The following is a 22907-nucleotide window of genomic DNA, read 5'->3' as shown; positions in this document are numbered from 1 at the left end:
AAACACTTAACACTGGGAAAAAAACACTCAAATGAAACAATACATTTACTTAATACTGGGATTTTTTTTCCAAATACTTTATCACCCTACCCCCCCCCTCTTATGTGAAAATCTCTAGCCCAAGTTATATATTTCCCATATACTTGTTACTTGTCTTTGTCTTGTCTCGCGCTAAACAGAAAAAAAACTAACGAAGAAACCTGTTTGATCTCGAGTTTTCCGGGGGAGGGGTATTTAACAGGGAGGGGGGGGGGTATTTTCCAGGGTTAATTTTCCGTGGGGGGTGTTATTTTCCAGGAGGATTTTTTCAGGGGGGGTTCCACGGGGGGTATTTTCCGGGGGTATTTACCGGGGGGTATTTTCAACGCGGGGGTAATTACCGGGTGGGTAAATGCCGGCCACCAATTTATTCAATTATCTCTGGATGATAGGGGAAATTCTGGTAAATTTGAGTTCCATAGAATGACGTTATCAAGAATAACTTTCAGCATCAAACCTTAGGCTAAAGAGTAAAATCAAAAATGCTCTATCATACTTCTGTCAGAGGCAACGCTGTAGCGTTACCTATAGTAAAGGCCATAGGGCTCTAATGTTTTATTATTTATTATTTTTTTTTCCAGAGGCACTTCATATGGAAGGGGTTGTCGTAGAAACTTCAAAGGGGGATCATTCGATTGGAAATCGAGAGTTCTAGTGCCCTTATTAATAGTTGAAAATGATTGGAGGGCAACTAGCCCCCCCCCACGCCAACCATTCTCACAAATACATCCAATCAAAATTTTGAGATAGCCATTTTGTTCAACGTAGTTGATTTCCAGATAGAAAATATATTTTTGAGGAGGATACCCCCCACAACCCTCAGGGCAAGGTTTTTAAGTTATGCCCTGGGGGCATATAAGGTTTTTATAGAAGGCGTTGTCGTAGAAACTTCAAAACAGGCTCATTCGATTGGAAATTCAAGTGCTAGTGCCCTTTTTAAGAGTCGAAAGTTGTTGGAGTGTAACTAGCCCCCCTCCCACGCCCAGCAGTTCCCCAAACAAAACCAATAAAAATCTTCAGATATCTATTTTGTTCAGCGTAGTTGATTTCCAGATATAACTTATATTTTTTGAGGAGGACACTCCCCCAAAACCCTCAACGCAAGGGTTATAAGTTATGACCAGGGGGCATATAAGGTTTTTATAGAAGGCGTTGTCGAAGAAACTTCAAAACAGGCTCATTCGATTGGAAATTAAAGGGCTATTGCCCTTTTAATAGTCCAAAATGATTGGAGGGCAACTAGCCCCCCCCCCCACGCCCATCATTCCCTCAAACGCATCCAATCAAAATTTTGAGATAGCCATTTTGTTCAGCGTAGTTGATTCCCAGATAGAAAATATATTTTTGAGGAGGATACTCTCCCACAACCCTCAGGACAAGGGTTTTAAGTTATGCCCTGGGGACATATAAGGTTTTTATAGAAGGCGTTGTCGTAGAAACTTCAAAAAATGCTCATTCGACTGGAAATTAAAGGGCTAGTGCCCTTTTTAATAGTCGAAAGTGATTGGAGTGCAACTAGCCCCCCCCCCCACGCCAATGATTTTCCCAAACACATCCAATCAAAATTCTGAGATAGCCATTTTGTTCAGCGTAGTTGATTTCCAGATAGAAAATATGTTTTTGAGGAGGACCTTCAGGGCAAGGGTTTTAAGATATGCCCTGGGGGCATATAAGGTTTTATAGAAGGCGTTGTCGTAGAAACTTCAAAAATGGCTCATTCGATTGGAAATTCAAAGGGATAGTGCCCTTTTTAATAGTCAAAAGTGATTGGAGGGCAACTAGCCCCCCCCCCCTTCCTACGCCCATCATTCCCCCAAACACCTCCAATCAAAATTTTGAGATAGCCATTTTTGTTCAGCGTAGTTGATTTCCAGATTGAAAATATATTTTGAGGAGGACACTCCCCCATAACCCTTAGGGCAAAGGTTTTAAGTGCCCTGGGGGCATTTAGGGTTTTTATAAAAGGCGTTGTCGTAGAAACTTCAAAACGGGCTCATTCGATTGGAAATTAAAGGGCTAGTACCATTTTTAATAGTCGAAAGTGATTCGAGGGTAGCTAGCCCCCCCCCAACCCTACGCCCATCATTTCCCCAAACCCCTCCAATCAAACTTTTGAGATAGCCATTTTGTTCAGTGGAGCTGATTTCCAGATTGAAAATGTTTTTTGGAGGAGGACACTCCCCCAGAACCTTCAGGGCAAGGATTTTAAGATATGCCCTGGGGGCATATAAGGTTTTTATAGAAGGCGTTGTCGTAGAAACTGCAAAACAGGCTCATTCGATTGGAAATTCAAAAGGATAGTGCCCTTTTTAATATTATAAAGTGATTGGTGGGCAACTAGCCCCCCCCCCCCTACTCCCATCATTTCCCCAAACACATCCAATCAAACTTTTGAGATACCGGGTAGCCATTTTGTTCAGTGTAGCTGATTTCCAGATAGAAAATATGTTTTTGAGGAAGACACTCCCCCACAACCCTCGGCAAGAGTTTTAAAATATGCCCTGGGGGCATATAAGGTTTTTATAGAAGGCGCTATCGTAGAAACTTCGAAACAGACACATTCAGTTGGAAATTCGAAGAGCTAGTGGCCTTTTTAATAGTTGAAAGTGATTTGAGGACAACTGAGCCTCCACCCCACGCTGCACAGTCCCGCCTACACTTTCCATCAAAATTTTGAGATAGCTATTTTGTTCAACGTAGTTGATTTCCAGATAGAAAATATGTTTTTGAGGCGGAAAATCCCCCACAACCCTCAGGGCAAGGGTTTTAAGTTATGGCCTGGGGGCATATAAGGGTTTTATACAAGTCGGTGTCGTAAAAACTTCAAAAAAGGCTCATTCGATTGGAAATTCCGAGGGCTAGTGCTCTTTTTAATAGTAGAACAACTAACCCCCCTCTCAAGCCCACCTTTTCCCCAAACACATCCAATCAAAATTTTAAAACAGCATCCAATCAAAATAATAACAAACTAAAACGATTAGTTAAAAAAATGGCAGAGTTAAAAATAAAGGCAAAACTTTATGAATCTTGAACAGTCTTGGAAAGTATAAACAAAATCAAATTGAATATTAGATATATAATGATATTAATTGTTGAAAGATCAATCAGTTCAAGTTTTTTTTTCACTGTAATTTTTATTTTGATTTTGAATGCTGTAGGAACTGGAAAATAATAAATTTGTAATATACGAGTAATTCGTTTTCAGTGAAGCACCAATGACGCAGAAGGCTTTAGGTTTTTACAGTTAAAGAAGGGGGCAGTATCCAAATTTAGCTTGTAGTGAAACTATATTTGTCTTGATTAATCTTGAAAAGAACTAATAAATTAAACTGAATATTTGATGCATAATGATATTAATTGCTAAAAGCTCATCAGTCCAAAATTTTACTGTAATTTTAATATTTATTTTCAATATTAAGTACAAAAGAAAATATTTGTAATATAATTCGTTTTCAGTAAAGCGCCAATGACGCAGTAGGTTTTAGGCTTCTGCAGTGAGACGATACCCAATCTCTGGTTTGTAATTATTTTTATTCGATTCAAACTTGATTTGCATATTCAATTTAAGTTTCACTCGTTTTAAGATTTATTTATTCATTTACATTAATATATATTGTATGTTTTGTTCGCATTGATTGTTTATTTAATTTCTGTTCGTTTTAAGTTTCATTTATACTTTCATCGCAAAATATTTGTTTTCATTTTAAGCTAGATTTTCATATTCAATCTAAGCATTACTCGCTTTAAGATCTATTTATTCATTTATATTATTACTTGTTGTATGTTTTTTGCTATGATTGTTTATTTAATTTCTGTTTGTTTTCGGATTCATTTAATCTTTAATAATAATTTCTGGTCGGTTTGTGTTTGAATTTTAAAACGTATTTTTATCTCCTGAGGTTAACTTTAAAATGGCCTTTACTTTTCTTTTAAAAACTTATTTTTCGGAAAGATTTTTTTAATTAATTTTTAAAAGCGTGCTTGAACTCCATTAAATACATTTTAAGACAAAACTGGCTATACATGACGTTCGACTGCAAAAAGAAAGAATACGAAGAAAAGATGCAGAAATAATTAAGAAACCAGAAGGAGTTTCAGCCAGTGGAGAAAAAAAAAATGAAAAGACGAAACAAATATTTCGGCAAAGACCTTTGCCAAGCCTTCCTTGGTTCTCAAAGGAGAAGAAATAGGTGTGAATAAAATAAAAGCTAACCTTATGGAATAAGTTATACAAATAAAGAGAAATGCTCGAACAAGCAACAAGCTAAACAAATGAAAGACCTTTCAAGAACTTGATTGTGCAAGAATTCTTAATCTGGCTGTTGCTACAGCCTCTCCAATTGCCCGATCCGTGTTAATACGGCTATTCAATTTTATTTTAAAACGGGAATAAATGCAAGTTTAGTCTTTTCGTATCAAATTATTATAGATTGGCTTATAAGAAACTCCTCAGTCTCTCTTTCAAAGATTAGAAATGAAGATTAAAATATAAAAATGAAGTTTTAAATTTTAATTGCCTTCCTGAACGATTGTGGTAAACCATTTACTCTGGAAGCTAAAGTTGCCTTGTCAAAAAGAACTAGATGGTGTGTGCATTAAACAGCGTGAAGGGCTAAAGCCGAATATTACTCGCCATTTTTACTCTTGGACTTTAGAGATTTATTTATTGGAAGCTTGTGTTCGTTTAGCCCCTCTCTCAATTGTAGACGAGTTCTGCCAATACAAAATTTTCTACGGGAGCACGGGACTCTCTATTCGCCAAAAATTTTGGGTCAGTTTTATCTCTACCAAAATTGAAGAAACGTTTAGAATTTACTTCCTTTTTGAAGGTGATGGAAGTTTCTCCAAACTTATCGCTGAATCTAGGCATATATTGCATTATTTTAAGATTTTATTTTCTTCTGTGGGGTGGACCAAAGAAAGAAGCATGGGTTCATTGTTGTCGTTTTTGCTGCTTTTAATCTTCTTTCTATAATTTGCTCAATGGTTTCAACGGGGTAACCATCTTAATGTAATTTAGTTCAGAGACTACAGGACTTTCTGAAAAAAAAAATGGAATTAAACCAACTAAATAGAAAGCCATGCCTCTTTTCACAGAAGAATGGTGGTTTGACGAGAAATACAAGTAACGATCATTGTGAGTGGGTTTTCTATAGATGGAAAATACAAGATTAAGAACATCCTCAACACCTCGCTCTTTATGCTAAAGTTTTACTCTTTGTCACAATTCTACTTTTTAAAGTAATTAATTTAAAAAAAATTCCACAAAACAAGTTTTTCGAAGAAAAGTAAAGAGCTCCATTAAGCCAAAAATGAACAGAGATAAAGTCAGACAATCTTCCAATAGTAAAACTTCCACAAATCACTATTAACAAATAAATGAAATTCAAAACGGACATAAATTATAATAAATAGCCGAGTCAAACTCCAAACGAGCAAAAATGAACATGAGTTGGGCTGATGACCCCCACTACTTCTCAAGACCAGAACATAATTTGTACTTTATTGAAAAAAAAAAAAAGGACCATGGATTGTCAGTTTAATTTACGAATACTGATATTTATTCCTTAAAGTTTTGATAATTTTTTCTTTATTAAAGTAAAAAAAGTGAAAACATTTAAACGTGTTTTGTTTTCAGAATAGCGTAAATTATGTTCTGGTCTTGAGATGACATGAGGGTTATCAGCCCTACTCATGTTACTTTTGCTCGTTTTGAGTTTGAACCAGCTATTTATTGTAGTTTCTGTTCGTTTTGAGTTTCACTTATTTATTGATAGTGATTGGTGGTAGTTTTACGCTTGGAACATTGTTTGATTTTATTTCTGCTCATTGTTGGCTTTAAGGAGTTCTTTACTTTTCTTTGAAAACTTCTTTTGTGGAAAAAAGTGTTTAAATTAATTTCTGTTCGTTTTTTATTGACATAGTCTATTTAATGAAATAAAATAATATATTTTATCTTTTTTCCTGTCAGAATCCATAGTTTGGCTTGCTATTTTTATGTTGGAGAAACTTTTTCAACAATTTTTTTTACCCTGACACAAACAGTATTTTTTAATTTAATTTTATACCTCCTGAAGTTGACCTCAAACATAAAACTTAATATCATTCCCAAAAGATTCTATATATGCTCTTTGACAACCTGGATACACTTACACTCTTTTATTTATTTAAATTGTAAGAACAGAAGTAGTAATAGTAGTAGCCCCGAAAGTTCCAACCTCATACCCCCAGTCGTCCTCGATATATTGCTGAGGTGTCTTATTGGCAACCATAAAAACAATGCCTTCACATGTAGTTTTAAAGCAACGTAAAGAATAATGGGCTAATTGCATAACGGTGGGGGGTTGACATGCTCAATATCCCTAAAGACATAGTTTCTGGACCGTTCTACTATCTTGAACAAAATGGCTTTCTCAAAATTTTGACTTGATGTGTTTGGAAAATGAACGGGGCTTGAGAAAAGGGCTGCTTGCCCTCCAATCTCCTTTTACCTTTAAAAAGGGCACTAGAACTTTTAATTGTTAATTATATTTAGCGCCTTGATAATTTTCAATGATATTCATAGCAATTATAGTATGGTGCTGCCTGTGATATTAACTATATGCCTTTTTGTAAACCTGAATGTATGCAGTCTTTTTTGTTTAACTAAAACTCCCCCCAAACGTTCCCTAAAACTTTTACCTTAATACCCACAGCTTCATTAGTTACAGTAATTGTAGTGGTAGCATTAAAAGTATACACATAGTGCAAACTGACTCGTTCAAAATCCTCTGCAACTTACCCTAAAAGGTCTAACTTAATAATATAAGTTGTTATTGAGATATTGCTTTGCCACCTTTCTGAAAGTCCACATGCTCAAAGTTTGTTTTGATTTCCTTTAAGATCCACCTGAATATTCCTTAAAAGCTTCAGCTTAATACCCTTAGCTTCCGTAGCAGTAATAATCTTAGCAGCATTAGTAGCAGTATTCAGAAAGTACCTTTGGTTTCTTCCAAGGGCAGATCCAGGATTTTTTTGTAGGGGGGGGGCAAAATAGGTTCATCCGATAAGCTTGCTTTAGGAGCAAGTTTAATTAACACAAACTTGTGTTAATTAAATAAATTGCACTACTTTAGAAAACGTTAGGGGGCGCGCCTCCCTCAACCCTCCCTGGATCCGCCACTGGTTTCTTCAACACCCCGTTCAACACACGCTGAAAATTTCAACTTAATATCATCAACAGTTTCTAAAGCATTTCTAATACCTACGCTTGACATCCAGATTGGACATGGTGCATTGTGTTTTGTTTCAGTTCCATAAAGTTTCTATATATCCCAAATTGCTCACCTTAATACCCTTAGTTGAAATAGCAGCAATAGTAGAAGTAGCAGTAGTATAAGTACAAACAGTAGCATTAGGATGCAAATAATTTTTTTTGGTTAGTTCAACAGCCCTCACAGCAAGCCCTGTTAGTTTCAAATTCACACACCAAACTGTTCCTAAGGTATTGCTGTTACACCCTTATGACACCCTGCATACAGACGGCGTGTTGTTACCTTCCCCCTCAAAATTCCTTGAAAATTTGACCTTCATACCCTTAGGCATAGTTGTAATGGTAGTCACAGTAGTAGTTTTGATATTGACCCAGCGGTCCTAGAATATTGAGAGAGGGCTCATACGAACGGAAATTAAAAGTTCTAGTGTCTTTTTCAAGGGACTAAAATGATTGGAGGGAAACTAGGCCCCCTCCCACGCCCTGTTTGCTCAAAATTGACCGATCAAAATTTTGAGATAGCCAATTTGTTTAGCATAGTTGAAAAACCGAATAACTATGTCTTTGGAGATAACATGACCCACCACAACCCCTGGGGAGAGGTCTTTAAGTTGGTCCTTATGTGTCAAAGGGACATATCTGCAACATTTCAGAATGATTAACTGTATAAAATTAAGGCCTTTAGGGAATAATCAAGGATGTTGAACTAGGTCTAAAGAAATCTTATGCATCCAGATTGTCTGGGACATAGGCTGTGAATTTGCAAGCTGCCCATTGTTTACATATTTGTTTTATTATTGCGAAGGGGGTATGTTGAATAAAGGGGGTCCAAAAAGGCTAAAGGCATTAAGGTGCTATTTTAGGGAATGCTTAGGGTAAAATGGACTCAAATCAAAAACAATAGATATATCCATGTTGTCAAAGGCACGCATCTGCAATATCTCAGGAATGGTTAATGCATTAAGTTGAAACATCCTGGAAATGTTGAGTAACATACTATACTTAATCACACTATTTTTATCCAGGTAGTCAAAAGGGTTTATCTGCGTAGAAGCTCATGTATGGCTAAGGATATAAATTTATGGCTTAAGACCCAGCCGAAACTGTGAGGGAATTTTTGACAGGAAGATCAAGTGGATTCTAAATTTTGACTTAGGGGGACCAATGAGAGCTCATCAAGGACAAAAAGTGTTTGAAAAAAAATGTGGTTGTATTGATTCTTAGTATGAAATGTTCTTTTTATGTCCGCATGATTAAGATTTCAGGCTGAAATATACCTCATTTGAAATTTCAGAACCAAGGAAATTTCTGGAAACAGATCTTGTTGTATTGATTCTTGACGACTTATTTTGCTTTTAAGCCAAAAACTATGAACCTTTCTAATAAATGATTTCAAAGCTTATTAATATAAATAAACAAGCAGCTAACATAGAATTTCACCCAATAAAATTCTCATAATGTAATGATCAGATAATATTTGCCTACACCCAACGTTGGGGCATGACGGAGATCAGAATAGCCTTAACCCAACAGAAGCCCAAAAACTATAAATGTTTGAAACCCATTTATTTGAAAGACAATTCCCCGTAGCCATCGGCTCAAAGTTCTATAGTAAACTATCATTAAAATTTGCTGGACAATTTTGTTTAAAATATAAACAGCATGCCAAATCTTAATCTCTAAGGAGACAAAAAAAAAAAGCTTTACAATTATTTCTTTTATTTGCCAATAAGAAAATTTCAATTAAAAAAGAACAGAAATAAATTTGAAAACCAACTTCTTCTACAAAATAAGTTGTTTAAAGAAAGGTAAAGTGCTAAATTATACCAAAGACGAAGAGTTAAAACCCAAAACAAACAGAAATTAAAGTAAATAATCAAGTCAAACTTAACACGAACATAAACTACCGCAAACAGGAGAAGGGCTGACGCCCCCTCAGCCTTCAAACACCAGAATGTCATTTGTGCTGTACTAAAAACCAAACAAATTTGAATGTTGTCTCTTCTATAACGCTAATAAATCCAGAATTGCTAGCACCATCAAGAATAAATATCAATACATACATATAAATATAAATATATATATATATATAAATATATATATATATATATATATATATATATATATATATATATATATATATATATATATATATATATATATATATATATATATATATATATATATATATATATATATATATATATATATATATATATATATATATATATATATATATATATATATATATTAAACTGTTGATCCATCTTCTTTAGTTTATTTCGGTAATCTTGGTTAGTTATGATGATTTCCTTTTTTTCTTTTGTTGATGTTATGACAAATGAAAATAAACAGCTCGGAATAAAAATTGCTTTCAGTAAAGGGCAAATACGTTCTAGTCTCTAGAAAACTTAGGGGCGTTAGCCCCACTCCTGGTTGTAGTAGTTAGCCCTACTGCTGGATATAGCACTTAGCCTTACTCCTGGTTTTAGTAGTTTTTTTTCGTTTGAAATGTGGCTTGATTATTTATTTAAATTTCTGTTTGTTTTGACTTCCATTCATTCATTGGCAGCGATTTATGTGTGTTTTGAGCTTGACTTATTATTTGACTTTAGTTTGTAGTATGTGACTTTATTATTTAGCTCTTTACTTATCGTTGAAAAATTCCTTTTGTGCAAAAATTTTCTGTCAAATTAATTGTCTAAGAGAAGCTAGTTGCTGAGGTAACAGGCTGTTTTTATATTTAAGTGGTTTTTGCTATCTTTGGGTTCAATTTTAAATAAAACAAATAATATTTGTGAGAATAGTATTCTTACTTAATGTATTGTTAAATTCAGTTAAGTCTTGAATCCTAATCCACTTCTATGGTACTTTTCTTCTTTCAATGAAAGCAGCAAAACACAGACTAAAAAATTAGAAAGCTTTTATACATGTTTACCTAATGACTAAGTGTCACTTCAAAAACTTTCCAAAAGTTTTAGAATTTAATAATTTCCCTGACGACAAAATAGAAAGCAATTTTGAAAGTATTGATTATAAATATGATCCAAACAGTGATTTCGAAATATCTTCTTTCTCTTCATTCGATCTTGATAGGTCTAAGTCTTACAGAAAATATTTATTGATAAATTGTATACTCTGAGAAGGGATTTAGGTGACCTTGACGACTTATTAGATCTGAGACAACTGTGGGAGAAGGCTGTCATGGCTACTTCCCCTGAGAATAAAAATCGTAAATGTTTACTAAGAAAGAAACTGTTTTATTAAATGGTTGTTAAGCGATCATTTTTTCTGCCATTATAATTTTTTACATAAATTAGAACTACTTTTATTGAAATATTTTAATGACAGCAATTTTTTGTAATACTGACGAAATAAAATAGTAGATGGTTCAAAATAACTTGATTGATTCTTAGGTCAGAGTCAGTTTTTTTTTCACTCCTGAGGCCTGAAGGGAGTGGCAAGAATTCACAAAAGTGCTAGGGGCAAGGGCTAGATATATTTTTCGAAATATAGAGGAAAGTTATTTTATAGAGGAATGTTATTTTTTAATTTTTCTTATGAAAATACAAAAAGAAAATTTAAATAAAAGTGTACTAAGCTGGGTATTTTTAAAAATCTAGTGGGCAAAAATTTAAGGAGGTAAAAGCCCCCCCCCCTGCCCCCATTATTGATACACCGAACTAAAAGAAAGTGTGCATTTCTTAATGAAATTGCATACACGCAGCAGGTTTTATTAAAAAGTGACAAATCTTATGCGTCGACTACTTTGGTACCCAATTTGGATCCATGACTGGGAGATTGAGTTAAACTTCCAGGAGGGGGGTAAGTGTATTTGTATTTGTCGTCCAGCTGAGCGCCCAAAATGCTGTTTTCTTTGTTTATTAATGATTTAGAGTTTTATAATATTAAAGAGGCTCCATTTGTGTTAGTTAATAATTTAATTTGTTTTCCCTTCTATTCGCTGATGAAACAGCTTTAATTGGAGATTCGCGAAGGAATTTGAGAAAATAATTAGATATAATGTCGAAATATTTGAAAACGAAGAAATTGGAATTAAATCTCAGTATTTCGGTGGTAATGGTATTTAGAAAGAATGGTGATATTTCAAGAGATGATAAATTTTTGTTTAGGGGAAGGGGGTGTTGGATTTTAAAGACTATTTTGTTTATTTGGGTTGTATATTGTCATCACCGTTGAGTTGGGGACCACAGGTAAGTTTTATGGCTAATAAAGACCAAAAGTGTCGTGGCTAGTATTGAGAAGTTTGATAAAGTCTATAGGTATAGAGGATTTACAAAAACAAGTTTTGATTCTAAGATTGTACCAGTTCTTCATTATGGCAGTGAAGTCTGGGGAGCGAAAGAGGCACCTGAGTTAGATAGGATACAAACGAATTATTTTAAGAGGTTATTATGGCTTAGTTCAAATTTTAATCACTTTATATTAAAAGCTAGGGTCATTATGAAATCGTAGATTGGTTAGGATGGTAAAATATTGGGAAAGAATTGCAAATTTGCCGGATACAGGGCTAGTTAAGTTGGTATTTACGGAGCTGCTTGGTGGCAGAAAGAAAAATACATGGACGAGCCAAGTTAAATTGATTTTGGAGGGTTGTGAATTGAAGGAGGTGGGGAGAAGGAAGGAGGAATAGTAGCTAGATTAGTCAAAGATAGACTGTCAAGAACACAGAAGTGCCAAAGTGAGCAAAATGGATCTTTAATAAGAAGGTTAAAGAAATATGAAGGGATGGAATTATGTTTAAAAGTAGGTTTGGGGGCATTGGATGTTAAGGGGAATAGGATGTCCTGCATTCTCCCAGAAACATTTCAAAAAATGAAAAATTCACAAGAATATCCTAACCCTTAGGTTAGAAATTGGGCTTTTCTGAGGCTTAAGACCAAATAATGAAAAAAAAATGTGGGTATGCCTTTCTAGGGGTCACAGTTGTGCGTTTCTATTTGACATACTTTGAGAGACCGGTCACATAAGTGAAAAATATACAATTATATAAATAAAATTCGGGATATTTTAATAGGGTATAAAAATGATAAAATCATATTTTTACATTTAATTGACATAAAATTGTTCTAATTGTCGTATAAGCAAAGTTACGGTAATCAGAAACCTTAAAAAATAGATTTATGACACATAATTGCTTTCTGGAATATTTGTTCAACATTAATAATATTCATTCAAAATACTTTTTCAATGAAAAGCAGAATAACAACAGGGACTAGGGTAAAATTAAAGGGAAAAAAACTACTATCGAATAGTACTAAACCTGTCTTTAAACTGCCGTCGATCCTCAGCCCTAGGTTTTCTTCTACGGACCAACTTTTGCTTCAAGTCTTAGATGTTTTTCCCATATTTTTTCTTATCTCTACTCTACTGCATTAACAGAACTAAATCAGTTGTCGTTCTTTCACTCAAGCATATGCCTGCTTTTGACATAATTGTTTTATTATGAAAAATAATAGACACTTATCTTCAGAATATAAGACAAATCTTACAATATGAGCACGATTATATCTTGCTACTAATAACCTTTTTTTAGAGCCATCACACGCAGTAGAATATTATAACCGAAGTTAATAACCGTTAATTTATAACCGTTAACTTCGTTAATTTCGTTATAATTATAACCGTTAATTTCGAAGTATATTTAGCAATAAATTTATCCTCAATATTGACCCTAAATTATCAAATCATAAACGAAAAATCATCAGTCCTGTTATTAATTGACTTGGGATGATTTTTCAGAGTCAATTATATGAATTATCCGTTTTTTAAACAGTTCTATTTTACTTCGTGTCTTTAGTCGATCTTGAAATGGAAGCGTTTAAAAGGTTAAATCTTAAGAAAATCACAAACCCATTATTCGTATGGTACTAATAATATATAAGTAATGCTGTGACAATTGGTCGTTGGAAATAAAGGTAGGCGTGGTCTTTTCCTGAAATTTTTCAGGCAAGGGTTTATTTTTCTAAATGAATCTCTATATTAGCATTAAAAATGAAAGAATATGCTTTACTTTCCTAAAATATCAACCAACTAAAAATAAAATTTAAATGAGTAAAACAAAACAGTGAAGTGAAAATAGAAACTTAAAAAAAATGCTTTGATCTATAAATGCACTTACACAAATTTCTATCCGGAAAATATTGACATTTTTAAGAATAAAATTGAAAGCAGGCAGTCAGGATATCCTTTCCAAGTGTTTTCAATACACCCTGTCTGTATTTTGACCACCGGGTCGCATGCTTTCAGTTTTAGCCTTACAATTTAGAAGTTTTTGGATAGCAGGAAAAATATTGGCTTTTACGCTTTTGAATTTAAAATTAAAGCACTTACAACTAAAGCACTGGGCAGTCAAGACATATTTTCCAGCTGCTCTAATGCCCCATTTCTAGCCTCAAAACTTGGGATGCTTTTGGACAACAGGAAAAAGAGAAATCAAACTTATTTCTGCGGTTGAATATAAAAACACTTGTTTTAAATTTTGTATTTATGTTAAATTTCAAGCATTGGACTCTTAAAAGTAAAAGTATTGGACAGTCAGAACTCATTGTCCAAGTGCTCCAATACCCCCGTCCGTATTTCGACCGCCACACCCCATGCTTTCATGTTTCGCTTTTAATCGTTGGATAATTTTGGATACCTGGAAAAAAACAGTTTTTCTGCATTTGAAAATGAAAGCACTTGCTTTAAGTTTTTTAGTATTTTTATTACAATTGCATTTATCACAAATTGTACTATATATTACAAGTTATCTTAACTTACCGTAATAATATAAGCCAAATGTTTAGTGAATGCAAATGTTTACCATGCAAAACCAGCAAACGCAAAACTTTTCAGCCTCAAATGTAGAAAGCAAAAACCAGTACATGTTTCCTGTGCAGTAATAATAAAATCCAAAGAAGTAAATCCGGAAAGTATCAGCTCTATGATCAGTAGAAAGAAGAAGAACATTGATAACACATGTTTGTTTACAGCTAAAACGTTCGTGTGATTGTTCAACTCCATCTATTTCTTCCTACTAAGCGTAAGCCTGTTGGTTTCAAGATTTACTTATCTAGTTTTTGCCATGGTAGGCCAGTTTCGCCTCAGGTCTTTTATTCGTAACAGCATGCCAACTAATTTCTGAAAACCAGAAACAAATGAATTTCATTAACTTAGAACAACTCTTCACAGCTCTAATCACAGATAAAAAGCCCATTCACAGCAATTAACAAAATTAATTAAATTTTGTAATTAAAGTAAAATTAACTAAAATCTGGTTCAGGTTAAGGTTCAGGTTCATACATTTTTATTAACAAAAAAACAACTCAATGTGACAACAAGTCGCACTAAAGCAAGAAGATGCTTGAAAAAGCGACCGGTTGGATATCATGCATGCCAAATCATCAAACCAATTAAAATGAAAAAAGGGGAAAAAAATAATAATAACATAAAATAATGATAAATATATAATGTCACAAAATATAAAATAAAAATAAAATATCTACAAAAAAAAAAAAAAAAAAAAAAAGAAGCCTTCTCTCGAACCATTAACACTACCAAATACCTGAAAATAAATTTTTTTTAATACGGGTTTTAAGTTGCGGCACACTTTCAGCTTGACGAACAGAATCTGGGACCGAATTCCAAACTGACGGGCCCATGTGTCTGGTCACTTGACTCGCTCTGGTTGTGTTCCGTGGCTCAGATGCAAGACTATCCACACTCCTAGTCGAATAATCGTGATAAAACGAATTAGGCTTAAAAATATTCATAAAAAAATCCGGTGCAAAACCATTCAGACACTGAAATACAAAAACTCCAATTTGATAATCCCTTATTTCACCAACATTTAAAATTTTAAACTTTCTAAAAAGTGATTAAGTGCTATCAACACCACGATCATACCTTCCAATCAACCTTATAGCCTTATTCTGCAGAACTTGAACTCTTCTAAAATTGCAACTAAAATTGCTCGCCCAAATCAAACAACCATAATTTATATAAGGCGCTATTATGGAAAAATACAATAAAAGCAGAATTTTTAAAGGTAAAAAAATTTGAAAACGGTTCAGAACTCCAAGGCCTCGCGCCAGCTTGCATGCTATAATGTCGCAGTGTTTTCTCTAACTCAAGTTTCGATCCAGGATGAATCCCAGATATCGGATCTCTTCAACTTGTGATAGCGGTAGGCCATTGTAAATAATGACACCAGGGAGAATGGGAGCAGAACCAGTCCTCGTAAACATCATAAAATTAGTTTTTGATGCATTGACGCTAAGTAGGCTAGCACAAACAAATTCATGTAGGCCAACCAGCGCCTTATTAGCCTTGAACAAGAGCTCTTGCAGCGACTTTGCTGCAATCACTAAAGCCGTGTCGTCAGCAAAAGAAGTAACTGAAGCTCCGGGAATGTAGAATCTCATTGTGTCTACAAATATCAGGTACAGGAGAGGGCCAAGAACTGAGCCCTGTGGAACACCACACTTTATGGGAAACGGCTGAGAAGATTTGTTACTCAAAGTCACTCGTAGCTTCCTTTCACTTAAATACGATTCAAACCAATTTAAAACACTACCCTTTATGCCTAAATAACACAGCCCTTCTAATAAAATCTTAAAATCAACAGTGTCGAAAGCTTTTCGAAAATCAATAAAAACGCCCATGCACTGCTCGCCATTCTCAAGTGCTGAGTTAATATTTTCCAGAAGATGCTGGACTGCCTGCGTCGTCGAATGTCCTTTCCGGAAGCCAAATTGACCATCGTGTAAAACACCAATTTTCATCAGATACTCATAAAGCCGGTGATGAACAATCTTCTCATAAACTTTTGAATAAATCGGGAGAATTGATATTGGTCTCCAATTAGATATATCAGTTTTGACTCCACCTTTGTGCAACGGTACAACTTTAGCTATTTTAAGCGCACTCGGAAACATCCCCTTTTCCATAGAAATATTGATAAGGTATACGAGGACAGGAAGCAAATAAACCAGAACCGACTTGAGCGTTCTAAGGTTCATTCCATCAACTCCTGCACTGTTTGACTTAATCGTGCTAACAATTTTGCGTACCTCCTCTTCAGTACAAGGCTGGAAATGCATTTCGAAACCTCTTCCTCGCTCATCCACAAAACTGCTTGATTCGAAAACATGGGAGCTCCTTGCTTCTTCTTGAATCTTGCAGCCAATTTCAGAGAAATATTGTCTAAATGCGTTGCAGATTTCCTCAGTTTCTTCCAAGGTCCTATTATTTAGTACAATTTTTGGCTCCGATGGCTTCATAGGGCCTTTTAGAAGATCATTCACAACTTGCCATGTTGCTTTGGGGTTACCTTTACTTTCTTCAAATACATTTGTAAAATATGCCTTCTTTTTTTTCCTTCTTAGAGCATTTGCCCTATTCCTTGGCTCTTTATACATCACATGGAGCTTATTATTCTGCGGATGATTCAGATGCTCCTCACACGCCCGATTTCTCATATTAAACAGATTCAGCAGCTCATCATCACACCATGGTTTTCTTGGTTTATTCTTTCTGGGGTTTGTTTCTTTAAGCGGACACGTCCTATCATAAACATTCGACACTATTTGGTTAAACTTTTCAAATGCTTCCGACGGATCATCTTCATTCAGTACTGTTTCCCAGTTAATAACACTAATTTGTTCTTCAAATTTTTTCAGATTAACTGGCTTCAGTTCACACATTGGTATTTTATTCTTTCTGTTATGTTTCTTCACTTCAGAATTCAAATGCAATACAACCGGAAGATGGTCGGAGGATGGGCTTATAACAACAGAGCAGTACCCTTTACTTAGTATCGCTGAAGACACAAACACATTATCGATGAGCGTTTCCGAATGATCCGTGATTCTCGTTGGAGTGCTCACGGTCGGGTATAAATCATTTGACATCATCAGGCTCAAAAAATCCAAATTTGGTCCACGTACATTTAACAAATCAAAATTAAAGTCTCCCATACATATAAACTCTTGACTAGATCTATTTACCTTTGCAGCAAGACATTCAAATCCTTCAGCAAACTCTTCAAATGATGCACTTGGTGGCTTATATACAAGAGTAAAAATACAAGCTCGATTTTCAAACTGAATTTCTATACTAAGGGTTTCTATCTTACCCTCCTTCCAAATGTCCAAATCCTTTCTAATTTTCCAATTCAAATCCTGTCGGACAATGAAAGCCAGGCCTCCACGTCCCATTGACGTTCTACTTCGAGCAATCAGTTCATAACCTGGAAAATTAAAGGACGAAAGAACAGTATCATGACCCAAAAATGTTTCACATAATGCCATTATATGTAAATTATTAGATCGGGAAATAAAATCAAAAATCTCATGGTAAGAAGACGTTAAATGACAATTCCATGTACATGCATGAAATCCAGACCGGCCTAACTCCTCCAAAGTTGATAACTGACGATATTTACTATCAAGAGATGGAAGAAAACTAATTTGCGACCCATCATTTCCAATATCCGTCAACAAATAATCATCAACATTAAACGGATTATTTTGCAAATCACTCAATCTTCCACTTAAACTACTACTCATATCAACTTACGCAAAAAAGAATCCCATAATTCATCCCTTTTCCGCGCTCAAACGGGGCGATATTTATACTCATAAGAAATCAAAAAATAAACAACAAAATAAAAATATAAATAAAGAATAATATAGAACATCTTGACGAGATAAACACTACCAAACTACTCATAAACAACAAACTAAACGCACTCTGAAAGCGAGTTAATTCGACGAGCAGCTCGCTCACCCGGAAGCATTGCGAGAACCTGGCCACGATCTGACAATACATTTTTCACGCCAAACTTGTCTCTTGCGGCACTCAGGATATCGCGACGGCGCTTGGTTAGAGACTCAGACAAAAAGATTTTCGAACCAGCCAATTTTGTTTAATCGCAAACACTCTACGGGCCGTCTCACAGGTAGAAAATCTCACGAACACTGGTGCAACTTTATCGTTTGCCGACCCTGGATTATTCAATTTCGACCTGTAAACCATAGCAAAATCACAATCAGAGATACCGGAAAGCTCCAGCTTTTGCGAGGCTATATTCAGAATGGTCGACTTCAAGTCAACACCCGGCTGCTGTTTAATACCATGAAAAACTAGAGTTTCAAGCTGTTTTTCTTGCTCATAATCATCAATTTTCACTTCTAATTTTGCAATACGGTTCTCTAAATTTTCAATCAGTCCTTTGATATTCTTTACTGATACCAACAATTGCTCTAGCTTCAGATTAAACTCAAGCGACACTGACGAGTATATTTCACTCACGATAGTCTCAACAGAAGTTTTCAGAGTTCGGTCGTTTCCGCATTTATCTTGAACTTGCTTAGTAATCGCGCTCATCATTGATTCTTTTGTCTTAGCGATTTCTTCCTCAGTTGCGACTATTTTAACTAGCAAATCCGCGGTAGATGGTCCAGAAGAAACTGCTCTCAGCGATGCAAAAGTTTTGGAAGCCGTCTTATAAATGTCCGGGTTTTGGTTAACCTCTTTAAACGCACTTCCAACATTTTTATCAGTTTTTGTAGACGCTTCGCGGTAATTGTCCTCAAACGAGATGAGACTATTCTCCGTTAGGCGTGACTCTGTGTGATCCCCATACGCAAAAACTAAGTAGTTGAAGATTCCTTTTTTATCCTTTGAAACTTGGATAATTCTTATGGGCCACAGCGGGACTCTTTTGAAATTCGCTAACGCTAGCTGGAACTGTTGAAATTTTGACATTTCTTCACTACTACGAGAAAAACCAAAAAAGAGAAAAAAAATCAACTTATCTTTCAGTGGGCAGGCCCACGGCAGCAGTGGCAATCAGCAATTGACGGCTGGCCCGGTGGTCCGCAGAACCTGCTTTGTTATTCACCACCGTACTCTGGCATCCTTAATCAGCTAATCCAAAGTAATACGAACGCCACACAAATAATAGGATAATCTGTTGATTGCTACCGTAATATAAGTCCTTTTTCTTTTCACAAAACGTGAATTCATTCACTTATTGCGAAACTGTCCACTGTAATTAATTCTAAATTTAATCCGGCTTAAAAATAAAACTGATGTTTACAGGTCAGATGCCAAACGAGAACTGAGGTGTCAAGACGAGAACTGAGGTTGGTGTCAAGATTCAGCGCAAACTTTTTTGGAATTCACCTAAGATCTACCAATATTATTTCATTGGTAACATATAGCTGTGAAAAAAAAGGAAAACAACTATAAAGGAGTTTGAGCACCTGGTCAAAAGTTTCCACTTAAAATTATCAATTATAAATTTATCAAATTTTATTATGAATAGATTAGTGTTTGCCAGACCCATGCTAATAATTAATTAATACGGAAAGGAGTTCAAATGTTTTTACTAAACTAGATCAAACTTTCAACGGAAAAACAAAACAAAATTTGTTTGTATGTTTTCACTTATTTTCAAACAGAAGTAGAAAAATACCAAAAATAAAAAAATATATTTGTAATGTAATTGAATACCTAGCAGGGTTAATGGAACAGTATCCTTAATTTTTTTTTCAGAGGTAAAGAGCTAGTGTCAGAAAAAAAACTTTTTTCTTTCATAAGTTTTCCTGAGTATTGATATTTCAAAGAACTGATGGTTCTTTAATTTGCTGCACATATGGTTTAGTTGTCAAAAAAAAACTTCAAAAAGAAAGGTTTCTATTTTCATCCAATCAGCTAGATATTCATTGTTAAAAAAGAAGAAGAAGAACGGATGATCCTATAAATTACTGCACGTCTGGTTTGAGTATGTAAAAAAAATGTATTTCTTAAATGTAAAATACTCCACCTCCCTTATTTGATTTTGTCTCTAATGGCTGCAAGAGTATACATTTGACTTTAAGAAACAAAACACTATTTTTAAGATACCTTTATGTAGCATACTTAGGAACATTTTTATACGGAGAATCTTGTTGCACCATCAGATACACAGAAAGCTTCAACATATTGCGTCCGCATCATAGGCACTTGCTCATGCTATTGACGATTAACGTAATTTAAAAAAAACAAGTTTTTTTAACTGAAAGTAAGGAGCAACATTAAAACTTAAAACGAACAGATATTATCCCGTATATGAAAGGGGCTGTCCCCTCATCAACGCCTCGCTCTTTACGCTAAAGTTTTTTATTGTTTAAAAAAAATTGAGTTGTCAGAAAGAGTCAGACTTTAGCGTAAAGAGCGAGGCGTTAAGGAGGGGACAGCCCCTTTCATATACGGAATAATTTCTGTGCATTTTAAGTTTCAATGTCGCTCCTTAATGTCAGTTATAAAAACTTGTTTTTTTTTATTTAATTTTCGAACGTTTTTGAATTAATGCAAGTTTTGATTTTGGCTCTCCTCAGAAGAATAAGTAAAACGAAAATTTGCATATTAATTTTACTTTTATTTAGTTAAATGGCTTTCTCGAAAGTTGTTTAATTTTATTTACAAGCGTTTTTATTAGTAATAAATAAACGTAACTTACGAATTAACATACGTAACAAACTTTTATATTCGTATATCCACCCACTCGCCCCCCACTACCAGAAAAAATCCCCCCTGAAAGCGTCTGTATACTTCCCAATAACCAATACTATATGTAAACATTGGGTGAAGTTCATAACTTTCAGCCCTGCCCCCAGGGACTTTGGGGGATTAAGCTATCCTAAAAGACATAGTTATTAGATTTTCGACCATGTCGAACAAAATGGTTATCTCAAAATTTTGATCGGGTGACTTTGGGAAAAAAAAGACCGTGGGAGGGGGCCTAGTTGCCCTCCATTTTTTTTGCCACTTAAAAAGGACACTATAACTTATAATTTCCGTTCGAATGAGCCCTCCCACGATACTCTAGGACCACCAGGTCGATACGATAACCCTTGGGAAAAAAAAACAAATAAACACGCATCTGTGATCCTTCTTCTGGCAAAAAATACAAAATTCCACATTTTTGAAGATAGGAGCTTGAAACCTATACAGTAGGGTTCTAATACGCTGAATCTGATGGTGTGATTTTCATGAAGGTTCTATAACTTTTAGGGGTGTTTCCCCATTTTTTGGAAAATCAGGCAAATTTTCTCAAGCGCGTATGTTTTGATGGGTCGAACTAAACTTGATGAAACTTATATATTTGAAATCAGTATTAAAATTTGATTCTTTTGATGTATCTATTGATACAAAATTTCTTTTTTTAGAGTTTCGGTTATTATTGAGCCAGGTCACTCCTTACTTATAGTTCGTCACCACGCACTGTTTGACTAAAAAAAATAATATTGTGTGATACTGTTTATCAACAAATATGATCTCGTGACTCATGCTATTAGCAAAGTGGTCAACATTAACTGATGAAAATGTGCCAAAACCCAAAAGTGCGTTTCAAGAGCCTACTTTTTATTCTAGGGTAACTATCTTGTGTTTGAGACTTTTGTAATTTTAGTGAGCACAAATGGATTATAGTTTTTGGAAGTTCCGTTAACGATGAAGCATGAGAAGGATTTTATCTGAAATATTAGTACATATTTTACTCTTGTATTTTATTTCATGAAATCATGCTCTTGGGAGCTTAATTTTGATAGACATTTTGTTCAGAAAATACAAGTTCAGGAGAGGGAGTAAAGGAGTCAAATGGGGGGGGGCAGTGTGCAAAGTTGTGCACACTTCAGGCCCTATCAGACTAGGATAAGTTGTCAGTAATAAGAGTGTTCAGTCAATTTCTAATGGGATTAGCAACAGTGTTGATGCTGAAACCATGAGGAAACATCTACAACTAAGTCAGGCCCATTAGCAGTCATTTCTTACCATCAGAGATTTATATATGGGAGGCCATTCCGTTGCATTAGTTTCTAGCTTTAATAATTTTAAAATAGTCTTAATCATATATCCTTTATTTCAGAGTCCATTATATGCAGTGCCTTTTTTCACGTCCTGGATAGTCACAAGTTGGACAGCGCTTTGCCTACCAGTTTATTTAATTACTCGCTTCATTTTTGGGAATGTAAAAACGAGCCAAATTTTACACGAAGTTAGGGCGTCCGCCCTTGCTTTCAATGACAAAGGATTTAGTTTAGGTAAGAATTCTGATCAGAGACTTAAAGACTTTGACTTTATTGAATATAAACACACAAATAAAACACAACTCCAGGGACTCATTAATGATCTCTAGGGCCTAAATGTAGCCCCTTAAACGTCGAGTATTCATATTAATATATCACTGATTATTGACAGAACAACTAAGTGTTAAACTTTGAAACAGAAAGAATACTGAAAAAAATACACTGTGCACTACAGAAAAAAGGCCTAAATGTAGCCCCTTAAACGTCGAGTATTCATATTAATATATTCAGAATCAGAATCATTCAGAATCATTTACTAATATAAAAGCTTTCGTAGTCAGGGTTTAAATCCCGACTAAATCTCGCTATTATTTACAAAGTAAACAAAGACAAAAAAAAAAAATTAATACACATGTCACTTATTGTAGACAGAAACATAAAAAGGCACAAACGAATTGCTGAAGCGATTAGTGCGACACTTGGGCTGGGCTAACTTTGTTGCTTTTGATCTTGTAGTTACTTTTTTTGTCAGCATTGGG

General features: G+C 34.8%; 1 protein-coding gene across 1 annotated transcript in view; it reads left to right on the top strand.

Annotated features, from left to right (window-relative positions):
- Nucleotides 1-22907, top strand: part of LOC148945059 (solute carrier family 35 member F3) — a 350545-nt gene that overhangs the window by 178218 nt on the left and 149420 nt on the right. The window contains exon 4 of the mRNA XM_089098617.1: nt 22209-22383. Coding sequence (XP_088954743.1) covers nt 22209-22383 — 175 coding nt within the window. The remainder of the gene's footprint in view (nt 1-22208; nt 22384-22907) is intronic.

Source organism: Artemia sp. Qi Xiang Cuo, chromosome 13 (genome assembly GCF_049724085.1).
Source record: "Artemia sp. Qi Xiang Cuo chromosome 13, ASM4972408v1, whole genome shotgun sequence".
NCBI lineage: Eukaryota > Metazoa > Arthropoda > Branchiopoda > Anostraca > Artemiidae > Artemia > Artemia sp. Qi Xiang Cuo.
This window is presented reverse-complemented; position numbering and strand designations above follow the sequence as displayed.